The sequence below is a fragment of the Schistocerca piceifrons genome, chromosome 4 (assembly GCF_021461385.2).
Source record: "Schistocerca piceifrons isolate TAMUIC-IGC-003096 chromosome 4, iqSchPice1.1, whole genome shotgun sequence".
In the NCBI taxonomy this organism is placed as follows: Eukaryota; Metazoa; Arthropoda; class Insecta; order Orthoptera; family Acrididae; genus Schistocerca; species Schistocerca piceifrons.
This window is the reverse complement of record NC_060141.1, coordinates 513,497,633-513,523,076: the sequence shown is the minus strand read 5'-3', so window position 1 is coordinate 513,523,076 and position 25,444 is coordinate 513,497,633. Positions and strand designations below refer to the sequence as shown.

General features: G+C 40.3%; 1 protein-coding gene across 1 annotated transcript in view; it reads right to left on the bottom strand.

Annotated features, from left to right (window-relative positions):
• The window catches only part of LOC124795954 (dynein axonemal heavy chain 6), a 1,096,896-nt gene that overhangs the window by 686,638 nt on the left and 384,814 nt on the right, over positions 1-25,444 (bottom strand). Inside the window, exons 24-26 of the mRNA XM_047260034.1 lie at positions 25,123-25,259; positions 3,835-4,025; positions 3,611-3,726 (exon numbers count right to left, since the gene is read on the bottom strand). Coding sequence (XP_047115990.1) covers positions 3,611-3,726; positions 3,835-4,025; positions 25,123-25,259 — 444 coding nt within the window. The remainder of the gene's footprint in view (positions 1-3,610; positions 3,727-3,834; positions 4,026-25,122; positions 25,260-25,444) is intronic.

The following is a 25,444-nucleotide window of genomic DNA, read 5'->3' as shown; positions in this document are numbered from 1 at the left end:
CAATAGGTTCCCTAGTTCTTAGACACTGGATGTATTTGTGTAGTATTTCCATTTACTTTGTATTTAGTTTAAGTACTTGTACATATTGCATTCCTATTTGTTTGCGCATTCTGCCAGCCTGTCACGCATGCGTAGAGGTCAATGTTTCCTCTCCTTCTGCTGGCACCAGCGCATAATGTTGAGCGAGGATAGCTGTGTCATATGCTAACTTTGATTGTAATTTTGCTTTGTATGAAGCAATGTATTACTTCACATTGCTGTTAATTGTATGCCTACATGGAAAAATCAAAAGAATTACTTATGCCAAAACACATTACTTTGTCTTAAAATACACCCCAGATGAAAAATTACACCTAGAGTTACATACAATATGTACAATTATATTGTGACAGAAAGAAAAAATGCTACCTAGATTCATCATTCTACAAAAGCTTTTATATGTTTGTGAGGGTGGAGACCCTTTCCTCGACCTGTTTTCTCATATGCTAATCTGTACATCCCAGGATATAGTACTTTGGAAATTCCATATGGTCCTGAATAGAATAACTGCCACTTATTCTTCAGTTTGCCAAATTTTGTTGATTTAGGGTGCATCCATAAGAGGACTCATTACCCTTCAAAAAATTGTGAAACTAGTTTCAGTTTCTTATTATAAATTTTCTTCCTATACTTGGCCCTGTTTTCTAGTATAACCATAGCATGTTTGATTTTGACTTGTACTGCCATTTCTGTAGTGTGTACCTTCGGTATGGCCAACTCCCACTTATTCGTTTGTTTTGTTCAGAACATTAATTCGTTAGGTGTGAAACCTGTTGAAGAATGCAGAGGATATTAACAACTTGCATGAAAAGAGTTACATATTATAACCAAGGGTACTGAATAGGTTGGTTGGATGGTGGAATATCACGGTGGGAGGATGGGGAAGATAGTGTGGAGAATATTTATCTTTTCAGGCCACACTGAGAGGTAATCAAAACCACAGCAGAGAATGTGATTAAGTTGCTTCAGTTCTGGGTGATACTAAGGCATAAATGAGTACTCCTTGTGGGAAGACTGTAAGTGTTTAGGGGATGGTAAGTGGCTATGGAGACAAGGCACAGGAGATCTATTTCTGGATGAGGTAGGGAGAATAATTTTTGTCTGTGAAGGCCTCTGTAAGACCCTGGGAATGTTTGGAAAGGGACCACACATCACTACAAATGCATGTGGCTAGGCTGTATTGAAGGGACTTCTATGTGTAGAATCAGTAGTAACTGTTGAGGTAGAAGTACTGCTGATGATTAGTAGAAGTGATGTGGACAGAGGTACTGATGAAATCATCCTTGAGATGGAGATTAACACTGAGGAAGGTGGCTTATGGGACTTTGGAGAACCAGATGAACTGAATGGGTCAGAAATTGTTGATGTTCTGGATGAATGTGGATAGGGCGTCCTCACACTCAGTCCAGATCTCCCAAGCCTTGCTCCCTATCTGCTATGTAACTACTGTCTGGTCTCAAAGGAACACCCTTCTCACAACTCAGTACCATCCAAGATTGCAGCACTGAACCATATTCTTTGTCAGAGTTTCAACTAATTCTTGTCATGCTCTAAACTAATAAATATCCTCCTCACACAGCAGTATTCCAAATTACACCCAACCTTTGCAATATCCTTGTCCATCCCTCTTCCACCCCTACTCCAATCCCCTTGCCCATGGCTCCTATTCCTGCGATAGACATAGATGCAAGACTAGTCACAAACACCCTCCCACTAACACTTACTCCAGTCCTGTCACTGGCATCTCCTTCTCATGAAAGGCTGAGCCACCTGTGAAAGCAGCCTTGTGATCAACCAACTTACCTGCAATCAAAGTGCCACATTCTATGTGGACATGACAGCTAATACGATGATTGTAAAAATTAATGGACACTGCCAAACTGTGGCCAAGAGACAGCTGGAACACCACTGGGCATGCCACCCAAACACTGTGCGCTTGACTTCAATGCCTGTTTCACAGTTAACACCTAAATTTTTTGGGCAAACACCACCTTCTCTGAATCGTGCAGGTCAGAACTCACTCAGCAACATGTCCTTTATTCCAATTATCCCCCTGGCCTCAACCTTTGCTAGTTACTGTCCACCACCCACCTGCCCATCCCATTCCCTACTCCAGCCTTATATCCCCCCCCTGCATTGTCCTTTCACTTTCTGTACTTCTCTCCTCTCCTCTTAATATCCCCCCCCCCCCTCCCAGCTGCAATTCCAGAACAGCCTCCCAATGCTGCACTTAACCACCCCACTATCCTGGTATGAGTTGTGCTTGTGTGAATGTGGGTGATTTTTGTTGACTATGTCTGATGAAAGACTTAATCCAGTAGCTGAATTTTATGTGGCAGTCTGCTTCATTGTGCCTGTATGCCAGTCAGTGCCTCTTCTATGTGGAGAGCAGCAACCTATCCCTTTCATATTGATGTTATTACACAGAGATTTTCCATTGTCTGATCAGTGTATATATTAATAATGAATAAAATACATTATATTACAGTCAGTCATATTTACTAGGTTATTTTGATATGAATCATTGTCATGAATTGAGTATCTGCATCCTAAAAAATTGCAGATACAATAATATTCAATGGAATTTACTTTTTTGTTTAAAGAATAAAATAAAACAAATATGTATTTTTATGGATTAATCTACAAGTAATTTGAGAACTTTTTTGTTAATTTCCTTTCTTTGCAATTTCTGTCATATTTAACAATATAAAATGTGTCTGGACAAATGCACTTAGGTACTTGAAATTTTTGAGTGAATTATTGCAGGGTTGGAACTTAAATAGTGGCAACTATTTATTGACAACCGATACAAAAGAGTTACATGTTTCCACCTTTTATTGTCCTTCAAAGTAGTCACCAGCATTGTGTAGAACACATTGCCAGTGATGTGGAAGATGTAGTATACCATTAGCAGAGCCTGTTCTGTTGATGGTGCGAATGGAGTGGTCTACTGCCCGTCGAACCTCTGGAACAGTTTTGAAGCGAATGCCACGAAATGGTTCCTGCATCTTTGGAATAAAATCAGTCACAAGCACTTAAGTTCAAGGAGTATGGTGGATGGTACAGTACTTTCCAGTCCCATCAACAGAACAGAGCAGCCACAGCTTGCGCTGCATGTGCCCGCGCATTGTCATGCAAAATGATAGGTGGGTTGTGCAGAAAGTGTCGCCGCTTCTTTCACAAAGCTGAATGCAAGTGATGCTCCAAAAATTAACCGTAATACTGTGCATTGACGGTTTACCATGGAGGAACATAATGTGTTAAGATAACACCATCACAGTCTTACATGACAATCACCATAACTTCAGACCACTTCATTCACACCATCAACATAATAGGCTCTGCTAACAGTGTACTAGACCTTCCACATCGCTGGCAATGGGTTCTACAAAATGCTGGTGACTACTTTGAAGGACAGTAACAGGTGCAAACAAGTAACTCTTTTGTATTGCTTGTGAACAAATAGTTGCCACTATTTAAATTCCAACCCTCGTACTAACGTGTTAAGCAATTCAAAAGGTGGGAATTCACATATTCCACAGACAACCCTCAAGAGAAATCTGGCAGTTACCTTATAATCCAGACCTTCTGAGCAGTTGAACACTACGCACTGTATAGCCAATGACTTAGCAAGATCTTTTGTAGTCTCTGTTTTCCCTGTACCTGCTGGTCCTGCAGGAGCTCCACCTAAAACATAATTAATAACACTGATATTCTTTCACTCCTTTCAAAAATATTAGCAAAATCTTAGATTTGAGCAAGTACTACTTTTTATATAGTATCATTGATTTCTACCTAAGTCTAGTTGCAAAGCACCCATCAGGCAAAGGTAACATTTATCAGTAAGAGGTGTTATCACCAAGCGCGGAGATGCTCCCAGGTACTCGTATCCATAAACATAGCATGCACTTGACATTCGTGCAACACAGTTGTCTATATCTTCCTCCCAGTAATAACGAAGCTGCTTCAACCATTCAAAGTGAGAGCTGCAGAAGAATAAATACGTATGATATAAAACAAAAAATTTTTTTTAAAATGTCAAATCAGAAGAAACACTCACCAGAAAGAATAAAGATATATGACTAACAGCAATACTAAAATGGATATAAAAGTTCATGCCAGAGACATTTTATTCATTGGTTTATAACGGGACAATGTATTTTACCTCTAAGTCTGCACAGTTGAGACAATTCAGACACATGAGAAGAAAAGACAAACTACATAAGGGAATAGCTATCAAATTTTCAATGATTTCTTAACTGTGCCCATAAATCTTATGTCAAATTTTCAGTTATGTCCAAGAGTGAAAGACAGATTCTGATGGTTCCTAAATGATCTGGTTGGCAGTCAAGTTAAATTTGTTGTTTGTATTGGATAGCATAACTGGGGCAGATGCATTACTGCCTCTGAAAATACATCCAAACTCACTTAGAAAAAATTTGTTTCCGGAGTCAAAGCTGACCTCTGTTTTAAGTGTCTATGGTACTTTTCCATATAGCTTTTCTGTCTCCCGAAGCATGCTGAATTGAGGTTCGTTAATGTTCGTTGGTTCACTATGTCAGTACTTCTTCCACCATTTCACTTGCTCTTCCTTTCATCCACCTCCTCGTTCTTTCTGTCCTTATATATTTTCATTGCTGCAAGCTACGCAGCATGCTAGGTGGCACTGTGGTTAGCATCACTGTCAGGCATGATGTGTATCACCAGTTCAGTCCCAATCAGCAGCAATTATTTCTTGTTTACTATTTATCATTTGCCAAAGGATCTCAAAATTTGTTGTGTTTGTATGTTCTGGAAGATTTGATATTTGTATAACTAACAACACTCTCCATAAAGGAGTCAAGTGCTGTTCTGTCTGTACAATGGTGTTCGTAATGAAAATACTTTCAGCACCAAATGTTGTACTTCATTTATGACCTGCTTTCAGATTTGGACTTTAGTGAGGTTATGACATGGTACAGTCTGGTGGAGGTACTGTGTACTTCAAAAACATCTACATCCCAATGGCTTCAATAATGCAACATATAAGTCATCATCTACATGTACAGGAACCAAAATACTAGCAATACATCATACCCAAGGTCCATATATTGAGGAAACCAATGGATTACAAACCACAAACAAGTCAGCTGCACATTAGGCACCCATCAATGTTTTCCAGAGACAATGGTGAGGATCTGACAAAATGGCTGAAAGCATTTGACTGAGTTGCCAAAAACAACAGGCAGGATGACTTGATGTGTTTGACAAATATGTACTTCTTCTGAACGGTAAAGCCCAGCAGTGAGTCAAGCATGATAAAAAGAAGCTTGTTACCTGGGAAAAAATACAAGCAAAACTGAAGACAACATTTGGGGGCAATCAACAGCAAGGCTGATTGGCTTTAGAACAACTGAAGAGCAGAGTAACATCATGAGAAAACAGCAAAGTGCTGCATACAGAATTTTTGGTCCTATGTAACACTATGAAACCAAATATGACAGAAGTCGACAAAATCTGCTGCTTTATGAGACGAGTCACAGAAGACATATACCAGACTCTTAATGATTTCACCTGAGGAATTCATTAGGTGGTGACAGCACATCAATGTAATATGACAAAGATAGATAACAGAAGTATGACTGACTCCCAAATGTGGTCCTTATGGCAGTTCTGGAAGGCTCACATGACCTCGTCTCTCTCATATAACAGTTTGTAAGAGAAGAAATACAGCAGTTTATGGCAGTCAAAACTGGAGACCAAGTAAGCAAGAGATAGCAGCAATGAATGTTGGCCCCATATGCCAGAAAGTAATAGAGAACATTGAAGAGAGGTATTGATCTTCAGCACCAATCTCTGCCATTAATTGAGCATGCCAGAAGGAATGGATTTTGCCAACGATCTTCAGCACCAATCTCTGCCATTAATTGAGCATGCCAGAAGGAATGGATTTCGCCAACACCATCATATGCCGCAGACATCAAACAACAATCCAGGATCCAAACAACACAGATACAACCAACTCCCCTGTCAAGTATAATGCCCTTTAGAAGAACAACATTTGAAGGGCACAGGACAACATGCTGGTATGTTTCCATTTTTGATGCCCTGGATATGTTGTACACCACTGCAGAAAAAGAAGACAGTTGGCCAATGACTGATACATGCCCAGATGTCTACCATCACAACAGTTGTATTTATGTCAGTGAACCACGGACAATTATAGTTGATGTTTGGGGCAAATCCCATTTGCTGTATCCCTCTCCAGCATGTCACAGCCATTATCTGTCACCATACAGAGGTGCCAGCTGCTTGCCTAGATGGTGAATTCATTAAATTTAGCAAGGTGACCATCTGTGGACTTGGGGCCACAAAAAATGAAAATCTTCCATTAACATGCCAGGAAATTTAATCAATGTCATCATTGAGGTCAACCTGTCTGGGCACTAAGTGACCCACAGGTTCCTTTTTCTGTAATGTTCAATGTTTACCATTGCTCGCTAAAGAAGACTATGTTTTGTAATACGAAAGTGATTGTGCTGAAAGTTGTAAATCAGAAATACGCCCAGCTGAAAGGAACAGTTTTGCAAGAATAACTATCAATGATAGAACACAGCTTTTTGAATTTATCATTTCAACAGAATGTAGCCGTAATTTTATTCTTGGGTGGGACTTCTTGCAGGCATTACAAGCAGTCATTAACTGCGGAAGATCAAAGTTTCAGGCTGGCATCCAGACTGACACAGCTATTCCAACAAGCAAACATAAAGATTATTCTCGGCCATTATTTGCCACTCAAAATGTTGTTATCTTGCTGTCATAAATGTGATAAATTACAGTTGTCAACATAGATGTTTGATTAAGCTGTGAAGTTCCTGTCAATTGTGGAAAGCTACTCAGGCTCACAAAATAATTCTACAAGGCAACATCAATCTTAATCATTGTGTATAGTCAGGGATACCTTTCAATCACTAATTGCCTTGAGCAGCCACAACTCATCCCTAAAAGTATTGTGTAGGTACTGCCACTCCAGCCCAGTATGGGCAGCTTGGTACCATCAATGAAGATTCATGCTCTGCTACCACTACAGACACTGCAATGGATGTAGCAACTGTGGCGGTGAGATAAGGACCCTTGGCAGCTGGCAAAATATGATGGTCATGGATGCCATGACTGCTGCAGAGGGGTGGGGAGCTGTCCTAGTTGTCAGAGTGGCAGAAGATCTACAACCATGGGCATCATGTGTTCAGTGGGTTGGCAAGGACTACGGGATTTTGTGAGAGATGAAGGTGGTGGCATAAAGACAGATGTAATGCACGTAAACTCTTGATTACTCCTTTCCAGTGGTGCAGACCAGCATTGACCCACAGCATACATGTTCCATGGGCATGGGAGAATCATCAATCTGATGGCACATCATGAAATAACACTGCATTTTAGCAAATCATCTGTGCAAAAGTGTGGTCACTTGGTGATGCCAAAGGGCCGGGAAGGAGCTGACTCAGCAGCTAACAACAAGTGCCTTCACAGTAGCTTTCTCGGTGTCTGGTGAATCCTCAGCATTGAGCTGCTACATATGTGTTATTATACTTATAAGGACTTGAGAATTATCCATTATCTTTCACCCCTAGAGACCTGTCCAGTGTACCGTTCCCCATTAGCTCCCAAATATCACTGATTTATTTACCCACAGATGCTTTCCCCGGCTAAGGCCTGCATCCTTTATATTACCCAACGATACTTCATAATCATAAAGCATAAGTGGGCAATGAAAAAAAATTCCTGGATTTTCCCAGGTTTTCTGGGTAAGATACACATTTTCCTGGTTAAAGAAACACATTTTCCCAGGGAGAAACACATTCTTTACTGGGTGAAAGTACACTATTTCCCAGGTGAAAATACACCTTTTTCATATACTTTTTCTCAGAACTGTAAAACTTATCAATCCTTTGAATGGTAAATGGTTTATACACTAGATTATAACTTCCTGGTGCTTTAGGAAATGAAACACAGGGGAAAAACAAAGCATTTTGGAAAGATCTTTTTTGTGTAGCAGCACAACTTTCAATATTTTCATATTATAAAAGTATAAATATGAATTCTATCAAACACAGCACATTAGTTTCCAAAATATTGAAATTGAGATTGTGGTGTGCTTTTGTCAGCCAATCCTAGCTCACATCATTTCATCTTGCCAGTCAATAACAGAGGATATTCAGAGCATAGGACACATGATGTTTTCAGCCAACAGTAACATCACTGTTAAGTAGTGTGAACACAGAAATAAGACAAGTTAATGGTTTAAGAACAGCTAAGCTTTCACATAATAATACTGATATTTTATTGTGTGTGTTATCCTTTAAGTTATATGGAACACAAATAAGCGAGTAAAATTTTAAATAATTGCACAAACAGCTGCTCTTCTGCACCTGAAATTTTTCTAAGTGGCTGGTCCTCAAAGTGTTTAGTTCTGAATGAGTGTTAAATGTTCTTCAAGTTAAGAAATTCACCACACATTCTCACACGTAACATAATTCATCTTGACTAAAAGAAAATTTACCCTGCAAGTAACACTTTTCAAATGACCATTAGTAATAATTTCCTGCAATCTGTTAGAAATTTGAACAGTTGTGACATCATGCTTACTGAAAGCAATTTATTGTTACGAAGTATGCAAGTCTTCATTCTAAAGCCTTTAGACACCTTTTGTTGTTGGCTGATGCTAGCCTGCACACTTCTTTGCAACTTAGGTTTTATTTTGGTGTTTTCCTCTTGTTTGTGTTTTATCACTGCAGTATTAGTCTACAGTACAGGCTAAAGTAAAATTTTTTGTTAGAGTATTTAACTGAGATCTAAAATAATGAAAAATTCCTAAATTCTAAAAAAAATCCTAGGTTTTTCCTCGTTGTCTCTCAGATGAAAAAGTTTATGGGTTTTTCCCTGTTGTCTTGGGGCATACACACCTTAATAATCCTTCTTTATGATAACTCTCTAACACATAATCTTCACTACAAACCATCAATACTTCATAATAACCTTCAGTGTTTCAACTCACAATTACCTGAGATACTACTCCAGTGTACCCCACTGCACAAGCGCCTTGATGTCACTGATTTATTTAACCAGAGGACCTTTCCCAGCTATGACCAGTGTATCTTAATACACCTACACTGCTCCATAAATTGCTAGTGCCCAATATGTTTTCCCATACACTAATTCTAATGTTTATGGAGTATAGTATAGTTAAAAAAAAAAGAAAGAATAGTAACTATATACACAACTCTGACTATATGTGAACTTCAAACCAGAAGTTTACTAACATGGATTCTTGTAGGACTTTAAAACTTATAGCTTACATCACTATTAAATTACATCTACACTCCTCCACCATTCACTAATTTACATAACTGTTTCCTCCTTGCACTTGATTATAGGTCCCAAACATACACTTGCCTTCATTCCCAAGATATTCTTAAAAAAAATAATAGACGTAGAATCAGGAAAAATGGAAACAAGGACCCCCACAAGCAGTTACAATAAACAAATGCTGTCACTTACTTAGATTGTCTATGACCGTAGCACCTTTGCCAATCTCACTGCTGTCATCAAAATGCAGCGGTGTAGCAAGATCAACAGTTGCATGTACCTTATCTGGCAATAAAATAAATTGGTGCAGTGGGGCCCCATAGTGGACACCAGAATTAATGGTCAGGGGTGTGATGACTGCTACAGAGGGGTGGAGGATCTCTTCTTTTACTTGCCAGAGTGGTGAGGGCTCTCCCAGCCTGCACATTGTGTATTTGATGGGGTCTCAAGGGCTACAGTAGTTCATTAGAAATAAAGATGGCTGCAGCATGCAGATGGCAAGCCTCTAAATTCTTTTTCTCCAATAACCCAAAACAATCACAGCTGTGTGCTCTTGTCTGGTGGTGTGGCCCACTGTCAATGCAAAGTGTCTCTGTTCTATGGGTGTGGTCATGGGCAGATCTCATGGCCCATGGTTACGCAACACTGTGCTGCAGCGAATTTTCTGTGTCAGTGCACTGGCCCAGTAGTGATGATGGGCCAGTAAGGAGCTCAAAAGAGAGTTGGCAGCCAAGGCCCCCACAGTGACTTCTGGCACTGGTTCGCAAAGCCTGTAGTATTGGGTGACACAGAGGTTTTGCGGCAAGGCACCACACACTTAGGATCTCAGAATAAAAAAGGTAGGCTGATGCAAAGACATCTCTCCAGCAGTTGCTGGACCAGTCCTCCAGCATGGTGGACACTGGTTGCAGTTGCCGACCTGAACCTCAGCCTGGTGGCTCTAATGCTGGTTGTTATGAGAGACTTTTTGCATAGTGACATAATATGTGGCTGTCTTCAGTTCTTTGCCTTCAAGGCAGCAAATGGATCACTGTGTCCCAAATTCCCTTTATGTTTTGGTATGCAGCAGCACTACTATTAAACTGTAAATTCCTCGACTGCAGATTCCTCGACTTGCGCCATAGGGTGGTGGGGTTTTGGGTTCCACTGGATAGGTCAGGAGTCCATTACACCCAGCAGGCAGCTACACGGGTAGCAGGGGTTATGTGGTGTGGACTGGGCAGTTTTTTAGGTTAGATGGCCTCAGGCAAGTGCAGAAAGGGCAACAGCCTCAAAGGGTGCGGGGCAAAGTCAGGACATGTGGGGGACCAAGCAGCAATCAGTATTGTAATTATAAACTGTCGAAGCTGTGTTGGTAAAGTACCGGAACTTCAAGCGCTGACAGAAAGCACCAAAGCTGAAATCGTTATAGGTACGGAAAGCTGGCTGAAGCCAGAGATAAATTCTGCCGAAATATTTACAAAGGCACAGACGGTGTTTAGAAATAATAGATTGCATGCAACCTGTGGCGGTGTGTTTGTCACTATTAGTAGTAGTTTATCCTGTAGTGAAATAGAAGTGGATGGTTCCTGTGAATTATTATGGGTGGAGGTTACACTCAACAACCGAGCTAGGTTAATAATTGGCTCCTTTTACCGACCTTCCGACTCAGCAGCAATAGTGGCAGAACAACTGAGAGAAAATCTGGAATACATTTCACATAAATTTCCTCAGCATGTTATAGTCTTAGGTGGAGATTTCAATTTACCAGATATAGACTGGGACACTCAGATGTTTAGGATGGGTGGTAGGGACAGAGCATCGAGTGAAATTATACTGAGTGCAATATCCGAAAATTACCTCGAGCAATTAAACAGAGAACTGACTCATGGAGATAACATCTTGGACCTACTGATAACAAACAGACCCGAACTTTTTGACTCTGTAAGCGCAGAACAGGGAATCAGTGAACATAAGGCCATTGCAGCATCCCTGAATATGGAAGTAAATAAGAATATAAAAAAGGGAGGAAGGTTTATCTATTTAGCAAGAGTAATAGAAGGCAGATTTCAGACTACCTAACAGATCAAAACGAAAAAAAATTCTGTTCTGGCACTGACAATGTTGAGTGTTTATGGAAAAAGTTCAAGGCAATCATAAAATGCGTTTTAAACAGGTACGTGCCGAGTAAAACTGTGAGGAATGGGAAAAACCCACTGTGGTTCAACAACAAAGTTAGGAAACTACTGCGAAAGCAAAGAGAGCTTCACTGCAAGTTTAAACGCAGCCAAAACCTCGCAAACAAACAGAAGCTAAACAATGTCAAAGTTAGCATAAGGAGGGCTATGCGTGAAGCGTTCAGTGAATTTGAAAGTAAAATTTTATGAACCGACTTGACAGAAAATCCTAGGAAGTTCTGGTCTTACATTAAATCAGTAAGTGGATCGAAACAGCATATCCAGACACTCTGGAATGATGATGGCATTGAAACGGAGGATGACATGTGTAAAGCTGAAATACTAAACACGTTTTTCCAAAGCTGTTTCACAGAGGAAGACCGCACTGCAGTTCCTTCTCTAAATCCTCGCATGAACGAAAAAATGGCTGACATCGAAATAAGTGTCCAAATGATTGGAAAAGAGTACAGGTAGTTCCAGTTCTCAAGAAGGGTCGTCGAGCAGATGCGCAAAACTATAGGCCTATATCTCTGACATCAATCTGTTGTAGAATTTTAGAACATGTTTCTTGCTCACGTATCATGTCATTTCTGGAAACCCAGAATCTACTATGTAGGAATCGACATGGATTCCGGAAACAGTGATCGTGTGAGGCCCAACTCACTTTATTTGTTCACAAGACCCAGGAAATATTAGATACAGGCTTCCAGGTATATGCCATTTTCCTTGACTTCCGAAAGGCATTTGATACAGTTCCGCACTGTCGCCTGATAAACAAAGTAAGAGCCTACGGAATATCAGACCAGTTGTGTGGCTGGATTGAAGAGCTTTTAGCAAACAGAACACAGCGTGTTGTTCTCAATGGAGAGACATCTACAGATGTTAAAGTAACCTCTGGCGTGCCACAGGGGAGTGTTATGGGACCATTGCTTTTCACAATATATATAAATGACCTAGTAGATAGTGTTGGAAGTTCCATGCGGCTTTTCGCGGATGATGCTGTAGTATACAGAGAAGTTCCAGCATTAGAAAATTGCAGTGAAATGCAGGAAGATCTGCAGCAGATAGGCACTTGGTGCAGGGAGTGGCAACTGACCCTTAACATAGACAAATGCAATGTATTGCGAGTACATAGAAAGAAGGATCCTTTATTGTATGATTATATGATAGGGGAACAAACACTGGTAGCAGTTACTTCTGTAAAATATCTGGGAGTATGCGTACGGAATGATTTGAAGTGGAATGATCATATAAAATTAATTGTTGGTAATGTGGATGCCAGGTTGAAATTCATTGGGAGAGTCCTTAGAAAATGTAGTCCATCAACAAAGGAGGTGGCTTACAAAACACTCGTTCGACCTATACTTGACTATTGCTCATCAGTGTGGGATCCATACCAGGTTGGGTTGACAGAGGAGATAGAGAAGATCCAAAGAAGAGGGGCGCATTTCATCACGGGGTTATTTGGTAAGCATGATAGTGTTACTGAGATGTTTAGCAAACTCAAGTGGCAGACTCTGCAAGAGAGGCGCTTTGCATCACGGTGTAACTTGCTGTACAGGTTTCGAGAGGGTGCGTTTCTGGATGAGGTATCGAATATATTGCTTCCCCCTACTTATACCTCCCGAGGAGATCACAAATGCAAAATTAGAGAGATTTGAGTGAGCACAGAGGCTTTCCAACAGTCATTCTTCCTGCGAACGATACACGACTGGAACAGGAAAGGGAGGTAATGACAGTGGCACATAAAGTGCCCTCTGCCACATACCATTGGGTGGCTTGTGGAGTATAAATGTAGATGTAGATGTAAATGGAATCAGGCCTGACCAAGAAACAATGCTAGAGAATGTTAACTGTTCTGTGACAATTTTCAGATGCTTTCAAATATAGTGCAGATGAAAGACAGATGAAATGATAAAGCAAGTGTCCAAAGCTAAAACACCATATCAACATTGTGGATTATTCACCAATTAGCCAGCACTTGTAGAGAGTGCCACCAGATGAATGACACAGAATTTGGGAGGAAGGGGAGAAGATGTTGCATGATGACATCAGTGAACCTTCAGAGAGTCCTTGGTTCTCTGCTGCGGTCCTTGTAATGGAGAAAGGTGGTGTAGCAATGAAAGGGGCACCAAATGTGTTATAAAAGTCAGTAAATTACTCAACAGACCATATTTTTCAGTACAGGTATTTCGTTCATTCCCAGCAAGTGTAGATTTGTGATATCATCATCCAGACATGAGTTGACTGTAATCTGAATCTGTTTCAGCAAATTAATAATTTCTCTCAGACGATAAAATTTTACTGGTTATGAAATACAAGGTCTTGAAGTTTATTCAGAATTGGAAATGTTTAGTTAGCAATTACATGCCATAATTTATTTAATATAAAAGTGTTTTGAATTTTGTAAGCATAAAAAAGTGTAAATTTATGTGCGGCTTTTACTCTGAGACAAGTTAGCACCTAGAGTGCTAGAAGTACACATGTACAGTTCACTGACCTATGTGGTGAATTTTATTTTGTGATCTTGACCCGAATGAACAGTAAATCCAGCCTCATTTAAACTTTACATGGGACAGACACATCACGTTATTAAAAAAGTCGCTTAGCCCATTAGGTAAAACTGAAACCTGCGCACTCAATTTCAAATATGTTACACGCCAGTGCGTGATAGAACTGTCCAGAAAATCATGTACATTAGTTGCAAATGCCCTTGGATTTAATGCACGAAGTTGGAAATTAATTTTGAGACAGGTTCTGATTTTGACAGAAAATAAATAAATAAATAAATAAAAATAAAATAAAATAAAGGAACCAAAAGTTTATTCATAATATAGAAGTCCAGTGTTAATTGAGACACACATAATCTTGTTAATTACATTGCCTAGCAACACTGCAAAGCAGCTTAATTAATTCATAAGAACAATTTGCGATTTAGTAAGGCCCATTACACACGCAATGTTACACGAAGTTTGCTGACTGCATGAGAGTGTTTTTCTTTTCATAAATGCCAATAAGCTGGCAGTTTCAAAAGTTAAATTATTAACTGTTGTGTAACTTCATTGATTGACCTACACCACTACGGAACTTATTGTATCGTGTCTCTTCACAAGAGATCTTGTAATGGTACTTGAATTACGTAACCATTATGGTACCTCACCTGAACCTCTTGATACCAGTAATATTCTACTGTATTTCTGTTAACTACTTAACATATTTCTGAGACAACATTCAGATTTGATTTCACTTTTGATACATCGATATGTTTATATTGCATTGATATTATTCTAATGTGTATTCTTTCTTTTGTCGTACTTGTAACTCTGATTTTTGGGCGCGTAAGCGATAGTTAGATGGTTGTTAAGTTGTTAGAGAGTCGGACCTTGAAAAGGTCAAGTCTTGGACGTCATGTAGGAAAGACGTGTATTGTAGTCCGCTTATAAAATGTGAACTTTAACAGTGACTGTGAGAAAGATGTTTTCAACAAAAGTGTAAGCTTCAAGAATGGTTTGTGAAGCGCATCTACAAAACTTTTGAATATAGCAGAATAAAACCTAGGCCTCTTTGCATCCGAGCTTGGAATCATAACCACATAGATTTTCAACGATTGAGCCATGATTTTACATCGAGACCAGCGTGGGAAACACAAAAAGATGAGTGCCTAGTTTTTTGATTATTACATTAAGTGACTTTATTAACTGTGCTCTAATGACACCTACCACATAATATGACTGTTGTTGCCCGAAAATGCAGTATTTAGCAGCATGAGCAACACCACAACCATTATTAAATTCTGACCTTTGTTGTGGTAGGGTTATTAGAATCTCAAGAAGCCAGGATAAACAAGAGAAGAAAAAGACTACAGAAAAGGCATCAGTATAGTGGCACATGGCATTTCTGCATCAAATGCTGACAACTGAACAGAATCACAAAGAAAGATGTCTATCCATTGCCATGCATTAGTGACATTCTAAAATGTATGAAAAGACAAAATGTTTCTCAACTATGGACATGTAGCAGGGCTATTGGCAAATGAAGGTATACAAGGCTGACTTTAGAAGGACTGCCTTTATAACTCCTGGTAACATGTATGAGTTCAAACCTTCTTTGTTATGTTACGTGTCAGTCACCTTCAAACCTATGATGGACAACCTACTTTGATACCTTAAATGAACAATGCGTCTCTGCACTATGGACAATTTTATCATTTTTATGAAGAAATTTGAAGAACATCTATACCACCTGACAGCCATGTTGAAGTGTATTCAGACTGCATCCCTCTAACTCAATTCATAAAAGTGGCTCTTCATCACCCAGGAAATAAAAACTCTTGGGGCTGTTAGTTAACACCAATGTAGTCCATCCTGATCCAGAGACAATGAGAGCAGTCAACAGCTTTCCAATGCCTCAGCTCATTCATGATATGGAAAGTTTTCTTGGAATGTGTTCATTCTGTTGGTTATTCATAAAGATCTTTCATAGAAAGGTACATCCCTTGTAAGTACTATTAGAGGGAGATGGCAAATTTGTCTGGATTGAGGTGACAAAAAGATCTTTCCTTGCTCTTAAGGAGGCACTAATGTCTGCTTTGTATGACAATAATACTAAGACAGAACTCTTTGTCAATTTCAGCAAAACATTTTCTAGTTTTCCCTAAAACGATTGTTGAATGGACACATGAGACTACTGAATTTTTATACACATGATGCAGTAGAAGTAAAGTGAAGGGAGCAGAAAAATAAATCTTACAAAGTATTACTTTTGCTTTATTTCTGAAAAATAATCCACATTTTGTGGATCAGTTTTTTAAATTACACAAGGTTATGAAATAATTCAATAAATTACAAGTGTTCAGCTTGTTTAATTATTTTATAAACCATCATGCAAGCAATCAGATATTATAATATCTTTCTAATGCTACTGTATCTCACAAAACTGTCAGTAAAAGGATCAAGATAATATAACGGCAGCCTTAAATTAAAATTCTTTGAGAGATATTTAACAAGTAATCCTGGAATCAGTAAACTATTGGCAAGTGGCATGTTGAGATATACACATTACTGACTGTACAGGAATGGCGACAAAAATATATCTGTGGATATGAGTGGATTAGAATGGTCTGGTCTTGAATTAGTGTGATTTAAACCTTTCAGTGGAGTGCTGTAATATACTCCAGGAAGAAATAAATTACCATCATCTGCCTGGCAGAAACTGATTGTAATGGTCAAATTTATTTACCAACATTGTAATAAGTGTGATATCACTAGACAGTTGTCTTTAAGTGTTAAATATTAATTTTAAAATATTAGAAATGATTTGTTATTTGTGACACTGAATATGATAAATCCTAATGATGAAATAATACATACTTTAAAAGTAAGTATCAATTTAGTCATTCAGTCAGCAGATGAATCTTAGACTTATTATAAACTGATGTGTAGTTTTGTCAAATCCAGTCTAGTGCTGAAGGAGTGACTGACTTATAAACAAGTGTAATCCAGTGTCTGAAATAAGCCATAGTCCATTACTCACTCACATACACTAATCAGTACATGTACATGATTCTGGATGTAAAGTTTTATGGTATAACTCATGAATGAAAGTTGAAAGCTGGCCCTGTGATATTTATTTCACTTAAATAGAAGAAGGGCAGAGGTCAGCATAGTGATCAATGCAGTAGACACATTTGAGGAGAAACAGGCATTCAGTAGCATCTCCAGAAGAACAGAAACACTCGATTTGGATTCTAGATGACTAAAAGTGCTCCAGAAAGAACAAACATGACTTATGGAAATAGTAGAACATATAGAGCAACACTTAAAATGCAGGTAGTGCATAGCACTGATCACATTGACTGGACAACAGTAATACAGGGTAAAGAATAGACGAAGTACTTGTTTGCAATCACTGTTCCACCACAGCTCACCAGGGGGCCAACCCAGGTGGCCTCAATATGTGAGCCTGTGAAATGTATGGACGAATGATCTCTGAAATTGTGCACATCATGAGTTATGGTATATTAGTCCTCCATTCTGAGGGGTGGGAAAACCACATATGTATATAAAAACACTAGGCACAGGGAAATACATGGTACAGAAAAATTGAAAGATACAAAAAAACACTAGTTCTGAAAAAGCACTGGTACTGTGAAGAAAGCACTGTTCTCACAATTCACTGAGATTAAAAGTCATGGAAAACACCAATGAAGGCACTGACGTCCATTTCATCACCTGACGATGACGTGGCAGGCAGGATCCGGCGAATAGCGACGGAAGTGATGAGGGGTGGTTTGGCATGCCATCCCCCTCTTGTGAGAGGCCATAGGGCAGGACCAGGGTCTGTGCCTACAGAGTGACATCCTTGTCAAGGTCAGCAGTCAGTGCCAGAGGCATCAGCAAGGGCACTGGATATGATGGCCACACAGGACGCAGCAACAGAGGCGGTGGTGGCGTCAGGTGCAGTGGGGGCTGTACCAGCGACAGGAGTCAAGGACTGGGGGCGGAGACAGGAATCCCAGACAGTGATCCACTGGGCAAAGATACCCACTGCAGTGTGAACCAGACCATCTGCAACACAGGAACAGGCATCAGTGGTGTGGGACCTCCAGAACGACCTTGCCATGCATGGTTGCAGCTGGTCATAGTAATGGGACGTCTGCAAAAGAGAAACAGGCACCTGCTCTGGCGATGTTTGATGACAGCAGGAACCCAGTACGGCTGGTGACTGAAAACATGAACCAAGGCAGAAGCACATAGCTAGAACTGATGCAGAGCGGGCAACTTTGGAGGATGCAGACTTGGATGCAGCAGGTGAAGGAAGGTCCATTCTTGGCATCCGCCTAGCAACTCCACCAGGATCCTGTTCCCCACTGGAGTGAAATGGTAGAGACTCAAAAAAGGTTCTAAAGCAAATTCAGTAAACTTGCCAGATACATACTGGGTGACCAAAAAGTCAGTATAAATTTGAAAACTGAATAAATCACGGAATAATGTAGATAGAGAGGTGCAATTTGACACACATGCTTGGAATGACAATGGATATTATTAGAACCAAAAAAATACAAAAGGTCGAAAAATGTCCGACAGATGGCGCTTCATCTGATCAGAATAGCAATAATTAGCATAACAAAGTAAGACAAAGCAAAGATGATGTTCTTTACAGGAAATGCTCAGTATGTCCACCATCATTCCTCAACAATAGCTGTAGTCGAGGAATAATGTTGTGAACAGCACTGTAAAGCATATCCGGAGTTATGGTGAGGCATTGGCATCGGATGTTGTCTTTCAGCATCCCTGGAGATGTCGGTGAATCATGATACACTTGGAACTTCAGGTAACCCCAAAGCCAATAATCACACGGACTGAGGTCTGGGGACCTGGGAGGCCAAGTGTGACGAAAGTGGTGGCTGAGCACACGATCATCACCAAATGACGCGCGCAAGAGATCTTTCACGCGTCTAGCAATATGGGGAGGAGCGCCATCCTGCATAAACATCGTACATTCCAGCAGGTGTTTATCAGCAAGGCTGGGGATGATGTGATTCTGTAACATATCGGCGTACCTCTCACCCATCATGGTACCAGTTACAAAACCATAATCACGCATTTCCTCAGCGAAAAAAGGCCCGATAACGATAGATGTGGTAAATCCGACCCATACTGTGACTTTCTCGTCATGCAATGGAGTTTCCACGACAGTTCTAGGGTTTTCGGTAGCCCAAATTCTGCAGTTGTGGGTGTTGACAGACCCTCGGAGCATGAAATGAGCTTTATCGGTCCACAACACATTACTCAACCAATGGTCATCTTCCACCGTCTTCTGAAACGCCCACACCGCAAATGCCCTCCACTTCACTAAATCGCCAGCTAACAGTTCATGATGCTGATGGATTTTGTATGGGTAGCATCAAAGGGTATGCCTAAGTGCCGACCAAACAGTAGTGTATGGAATGCCAGTGGGACATGTGACTGCACGAACGCTGACTTCCCCATGCACAGACAAACCCACTTTCCATTTCTTCCTGAACTGTCTCAGTAGCATTATGCCATGTGCTCGGTCGGCCACTACAGGGTCTATTGTCTAAACAACCCGAGGCTTTGAACTTCAAAATCATTCCCGCCACAGCTGCATTTGTCAACCAACCTTTATCTGTTCGAATCCCCTTCCTATGGCGATAGGATTGTAACGCTGAAGTAGCACATTCCCCATTCTGATAATACAGCTTCACTAAAAGCGCCTTTTCAGGTAACATCAACATGCTGTGACTGCTGGCGCATCTGTTTTTCTCTCTCATTACAGCTCCTTTTATACACGATTGTCATGCGCGGTCACTGACGTTTTGCTGTCCAGCACCATCTGTCAGCCATTTTGTGAACTCTTTTTTTTTGTTTTTTGTTTTGTTTTTTTTTGTTTTGTTCTAATAAAACCCCATGTCATTCCAAGCATGTGTGTCAACTTTTACCTCTCTATCTACATTATTCTGTGGTTTATTAAGTTTTCAAATTTATACTGACTTTTTGATCACCCGGTACTTCTGTGTCTGAGTTTTAAATGTAAAAACAATGCCTTCAGCCTCACCATTAGTTTGAGTATGAAACAGGGGAGCTGTGAGGTGGAGAACACCCCTAGCCTGACAAAAAGATACAAATTCTCAAGAAACAAACCAGGTGCCATTATTGGTAATCACGGTGTACAGAAGTCCCTCAATAGCAAAAATCTTAGATAGTGCTGAAACAGTGGTTGCCATCAAAGTGGACAGACAGCACACCACATAGGGAAACTTGGAATAGGCATCCACTGCAATGAGCTAATACTGACCTAGGTAGGGCCCAGCAAAATTGACATGTAGACTTCGAATGGGCGCTGCAGCATCGACGAGGAAGAAAAAGATGCCTGTGGGGCTGCATGCAGCTGAACACAGTGAGTGCAAGCACCGATAAGCCACATGCCTGGCCAATACACATGCTGGCAGGCCAAAGCTTTGGTGTGAGAGGCCTCCCAATGTCTGCCATGCTGAAACCACACACGTAATACAGTGTAAGAAAGTGTGAATCACAACCTTGTGAGCAGCATCATCTGTAGCTAACAAAGAACCTTGTTAGACCCAGAAAGTTGGTGAGATGGTGCTTGAGGGAGATGTAATCATGATGCAAGGCATCCAAGGCATGGGTGGCGGGGGGTGGGGTGGGGGGTGGGGGTTGGGGGCGGGGGGTGTTATGGCCAATTGTGCCGCACAAAAAGCGAAAACCCGACTAAGTACAGGATCCACGGTGATGGCTGATGCTATCATTGCACTACTGATGGAACAACCATTGGCCACATTCTGGTTCTCAATATCCAAATATAAACAAAGCAATTTGTCCTGATTGAATGCTGGGTCCAACCTGGTCTGAAGGGGAAATAAGACATCAGCACTGCCATGTTGCACCAGCAGCTGGTAATGGATCTGATAATGATAACAGGAGAGGAAGACAGCCCACCACTGCAGATGATGTGCTGCCTTGTCCAGTGCAGAAGCCAAACGATGAAAAAGAGCAACCAACGGCTTGTGATCTGTGATTAAATGGTACTTAGAACTATACAAGAAGATGTGAAATTTCTTGAGAGCAAACACATTTGCTAAAGCCTCCTTCTCAGTCTGGGAATACTGCTGCTGAGAGAGTAAGCAATGGGTCGTTCAGGCCTGTTTGCATATGTGTACACCAACACCATGCCAAGACCATGCCGAAAGGCATCTCTAGCCAACACTAGATGCTGAACTGGCCTGACATAGGACAGATTGAAGCTTAGATTTAAGCAAAGCAGATGCTTGGTCAAAAACTGGGGACCAGAAGAAAGGCACATTTTTATGCAAAAGCACATGCAGGTGCTGAGCAACAGTGGATGTGTTTGGCAAAAACTTATGGGAATATGCAACTCCACCTAGAAATGCCTGCAGTTCCTTAATGGAGATCAACTGAGGCAAAGCTGCAATCGCATCAACATGGTGACGCAACAGCTTGAGCCCCGAGCAAGAAATCCCAAAACCTAGGTACTCAATTGACAACTGAAAAAACTGAGATCTGTTAAGATTGCACTTGAGAGACACAGACTGCAAAACAGAAAACAGCGATTGGAGATGTTAAGGTGGTCTTCAGTGGAAGAACCCAAAACAACAATATTGTCAAGGTAACTTATGCAGCTGGGCACAGAGACTGTAAGCTGCTCTAAAAAATGCTGAAAAGCTGGACTGTGCATTACTCATGACACTGAAGTCACTGCAGAGGTGAAGCTTCCAAATGATGTCCACTGTTGTAGGCCATTCACTGGAAGAAATAAGCTAAATGACATGGAGTGACATCAAATAGTCTAATTTGGCCTTGACGTAGTCACAAGCACCTGCTGTGCCCCAAAAAAAAAAAAAAGAAAAAAAATGAGGGTAAGTGGATTCTTTCATCAAAATATTGGTCTGAAAACTGGTAGCACAACTGAACCAAGCAGAAAACAGAGATGAAAACTCAGAGTAGAGGGACTCCGGTTGCTGATACAGAACTTGATCTTACACTAAATTTACCTCATCAACAATGGAGAGAGTGAAAGCATTAAACACTTCTAACCTAAGCAGATCTGTGGTAGGGGAATGACAACAAGGAAGGTCAGAGTGCAAACAACAGATTTGTGTGAGACAGGAGCAGAGAACTGACCAAGGATCGGAATCTGCTGTTTATTGTAGCAAACCAACTTTCGTGTAACCTGGTGGGAAGAGGGGAGCCCAACTCCGTTTATGTTTGTGTGTTTACTACAGTCACTACAGCTTCTGTACTCACTTTCATTTTTAGCGGTTTATTAAACACACACAGGTCAATACACAATTTGTTTGGGGAGACAGTCATTGCCGAGATACAGTTTATGTCCATCAGTACTACTGTATCCATCATGTTTGAAGAGGAGTTACACACTGATGCAATGTGGCCTTTCTTTTGACACTTGTTGCAAACAGGCCATCCCTTCAGGCACAAAGCAAATTTATGTTTGATGAAGCAGAACAGGAAAGACACAAGGGCAGCAGGAGGCCACTGTTGTGACAAGGGCTGTTGCTGCTGCAGCTGTAACTGATGCTGCCCTATGTGATGCTGAGTCAAAGGTTGTACTGCTGCAAACAGCTTCCCCATTATCCTGAACACTTGCAGCATACCTAAAAGAGGTCAACTCAGCAACTTCCAATACCTCACCCCATGCAGCAATCTGACCACCTGCAGCCCATGACACTTCAAAGAACTGTGCTGTGTTGAGTACATCCATAAGCATTGGATTTTCACACTGAAGAGTTTTTTTGTGGACTTTCCTACTCAGGGCCAGATGAATAATAACATCATGCACCATATGACAAGCATAGGATTTGCAGTGTGTACTAGTGACACATTTACAAAGACAGCTCAACCCATGCAACACTGCAGCCCAGGCTTTGTAAGATTGGTTTGGGCATATTTGACAATGGTAAAATTCTAAATGTGCTGCAATGCCATGCATTCTCTCACAGTAATAGGTTGAAAGAAGCTTGAACATGTCATCAAATGATAAGCTGGCTGGGTCTTGCAAAGGCGCATGTCAGCAAAACAACTGATAAATGCAAGGCGAAAGTCAGGAAAGAGGGAAAGCCCTATGCAGGTTTGAATCACCCATGCAAAAAACGTGGAACTTTTGGTGTAGAGATGTCACAAAGGAATCCCAATCATCAGCAGATTCATTATATGCTGGAAAAGGGTGACAACTGTACTGGAGGGAGAGTAACCTGCTGCGAACACACAGAGACCACCTGATTGAGAGTAGTGGTGAGAGCCTGCTGTTGTTCTGTGAAAGTTTGCTGGTAGGGAGTGACATGATGGAGTATTTGTAAGGTTACTTAGCACTGACACTGACAAGCAGAGCAGACATAACCCTCGCTCACTGCCAAGTTTGCTGTTGCAGGAACAGATATGATTTATGAACGTGGTACTTTGTGGAGCAACATATAAGATACAGGTTGTGCACAGTACTGAACACATTGACTGTACAACAGTAATACATGGTAAAGAATATGCAGAGCACTCTTTTATGAGCACTTAAATAATACTCTTTCCTTGGCAGCTCACCACATCACGCCAGGGGTTTGACCTAGGTGCCTCTATAAGTGGGCCTGTGAACTGTATGGACATGTGATCTCTGAAATCACATGCATCTTGAGTGAAGGTATATCAAATAGCTCTGCTGAAATTTTACAATTGCATACAAACAATGAGATACTATTGTAGACACAAAGGTGATATTCCATTATTAGAAACAGAGATTTTAGCTACTGGAAATGCAATTGGTATAGAATTGTTAGAAGAAATGACAAGAAGATTAATCAGATATCTGTTTCACATGGTCTAAGAGAAAAATCACCTTACTTGACTGTGAAAGATTCTTTTTATGTGAGGAAAAGACATGTATCTGCACACTGTCTCTCTTCCAGTAAGAAGATTTGATCCCTGACATTTGGTTTGGAAGAACCAACAAAACAGCTGCAATTACCATTTCACTGGACTAATAATGTTTTCCAGTTAAAAATTTCTTAAATATGGGATTAGGTAGAAGTCAGAGAAAGCCCACTGGGCTGAACACAATGGATGTTCCAATAGCTTCTATTTAAAGGCCCTTTTTACTTTGGCAAAGCACCTTTGTTGAATGAACTTGAAGTATGGCTTTCCAATGGGAGGATGGGGATTCCTGTGTTGTCCCTGGTTCAGCATCGATGATAAACAGTAGGTCACTTTATAAATGCCTGGAGATATCAAGTCATCTTTCAACAGGACAATATGCCTTCTTTTTGGTCGACTCACAGCAAATATTGGACCCACACCACATCCAGATTTATTACAGTTAATTCTTCATCTGAAATGCAGCAGTATTTCTAAATGCCAGTGGTCCTGGCTATTTCATTCATCTCCAACAACTGATAGTCCAATACCAGACTTTCTCCATCCTTTCACATGAGTTGCAGTTATGGTATGTTCTTCACATGGATATCATCGATTAATATGCAGTCACATTCAAATTCCGTTACCCATACATAACTTTTGTGAATGAAGAAAAAAACCTCTTATAAAACTTCACCAACTTGGGAAGAATTGCTATTGGTGATAAGTTGCTCAAAGCAAAGAAATTAATGACAACCTGGCATGCCAATTAATCAATTTTAACAGAACACCACACAACCTCTCTCTCTCTCTCTCTCTCTCTCTCTCTCTCTCTCTCTCTCTCTCTGTGTGTGTGTGTGTGTGTGTGTGTGTGTGTGTGTGTGTGTGTGTGTGTGTGTTTAACATGTATTATTGCACTACATTTATCATCAAAATGTAAAAAAGTTTACATTGATGACTTTGCTGCCAATGTGCAGGACAACATTTCTTCTTGTGCAAATATTAAATGAAGAAATTACAGTATTAATTATTTGGCTAGTAGCTATTATGATTATTGTTTGCTTGTACTTTAATGAAATGGTAATAATTTTTTTAACATCTGTATTTGAGAAAAAAAGCTAAATCAAAATCAAAATGTGAAAGATTTTTAATAAAACTTTAGTTACCTGTTTTGTACATTCAGTTTCACTAGTGAAGTAATGATGTCTCTTGCATGAACATCTATTGTAATAAGTGAACAGATTATCATTCGATTTAGTTTACTTAAGTCACCTCTCACCATTGCTGCAAGACTGTTCAAATCCTGTAATAATTTTTTTTTTCAGAATAATGTCAGACAGACATAAAGATTACTGCATTGGTAAACAACTTGAATAAAACATTAGAAGCATTTTTTTTACATAAAGTACAGCTGTTTGCATACTATAGTGGTTAAACAGGCAGGAATTTGTTAATGGTGGTACATCCTGATCTTCCACTACGCAGTGC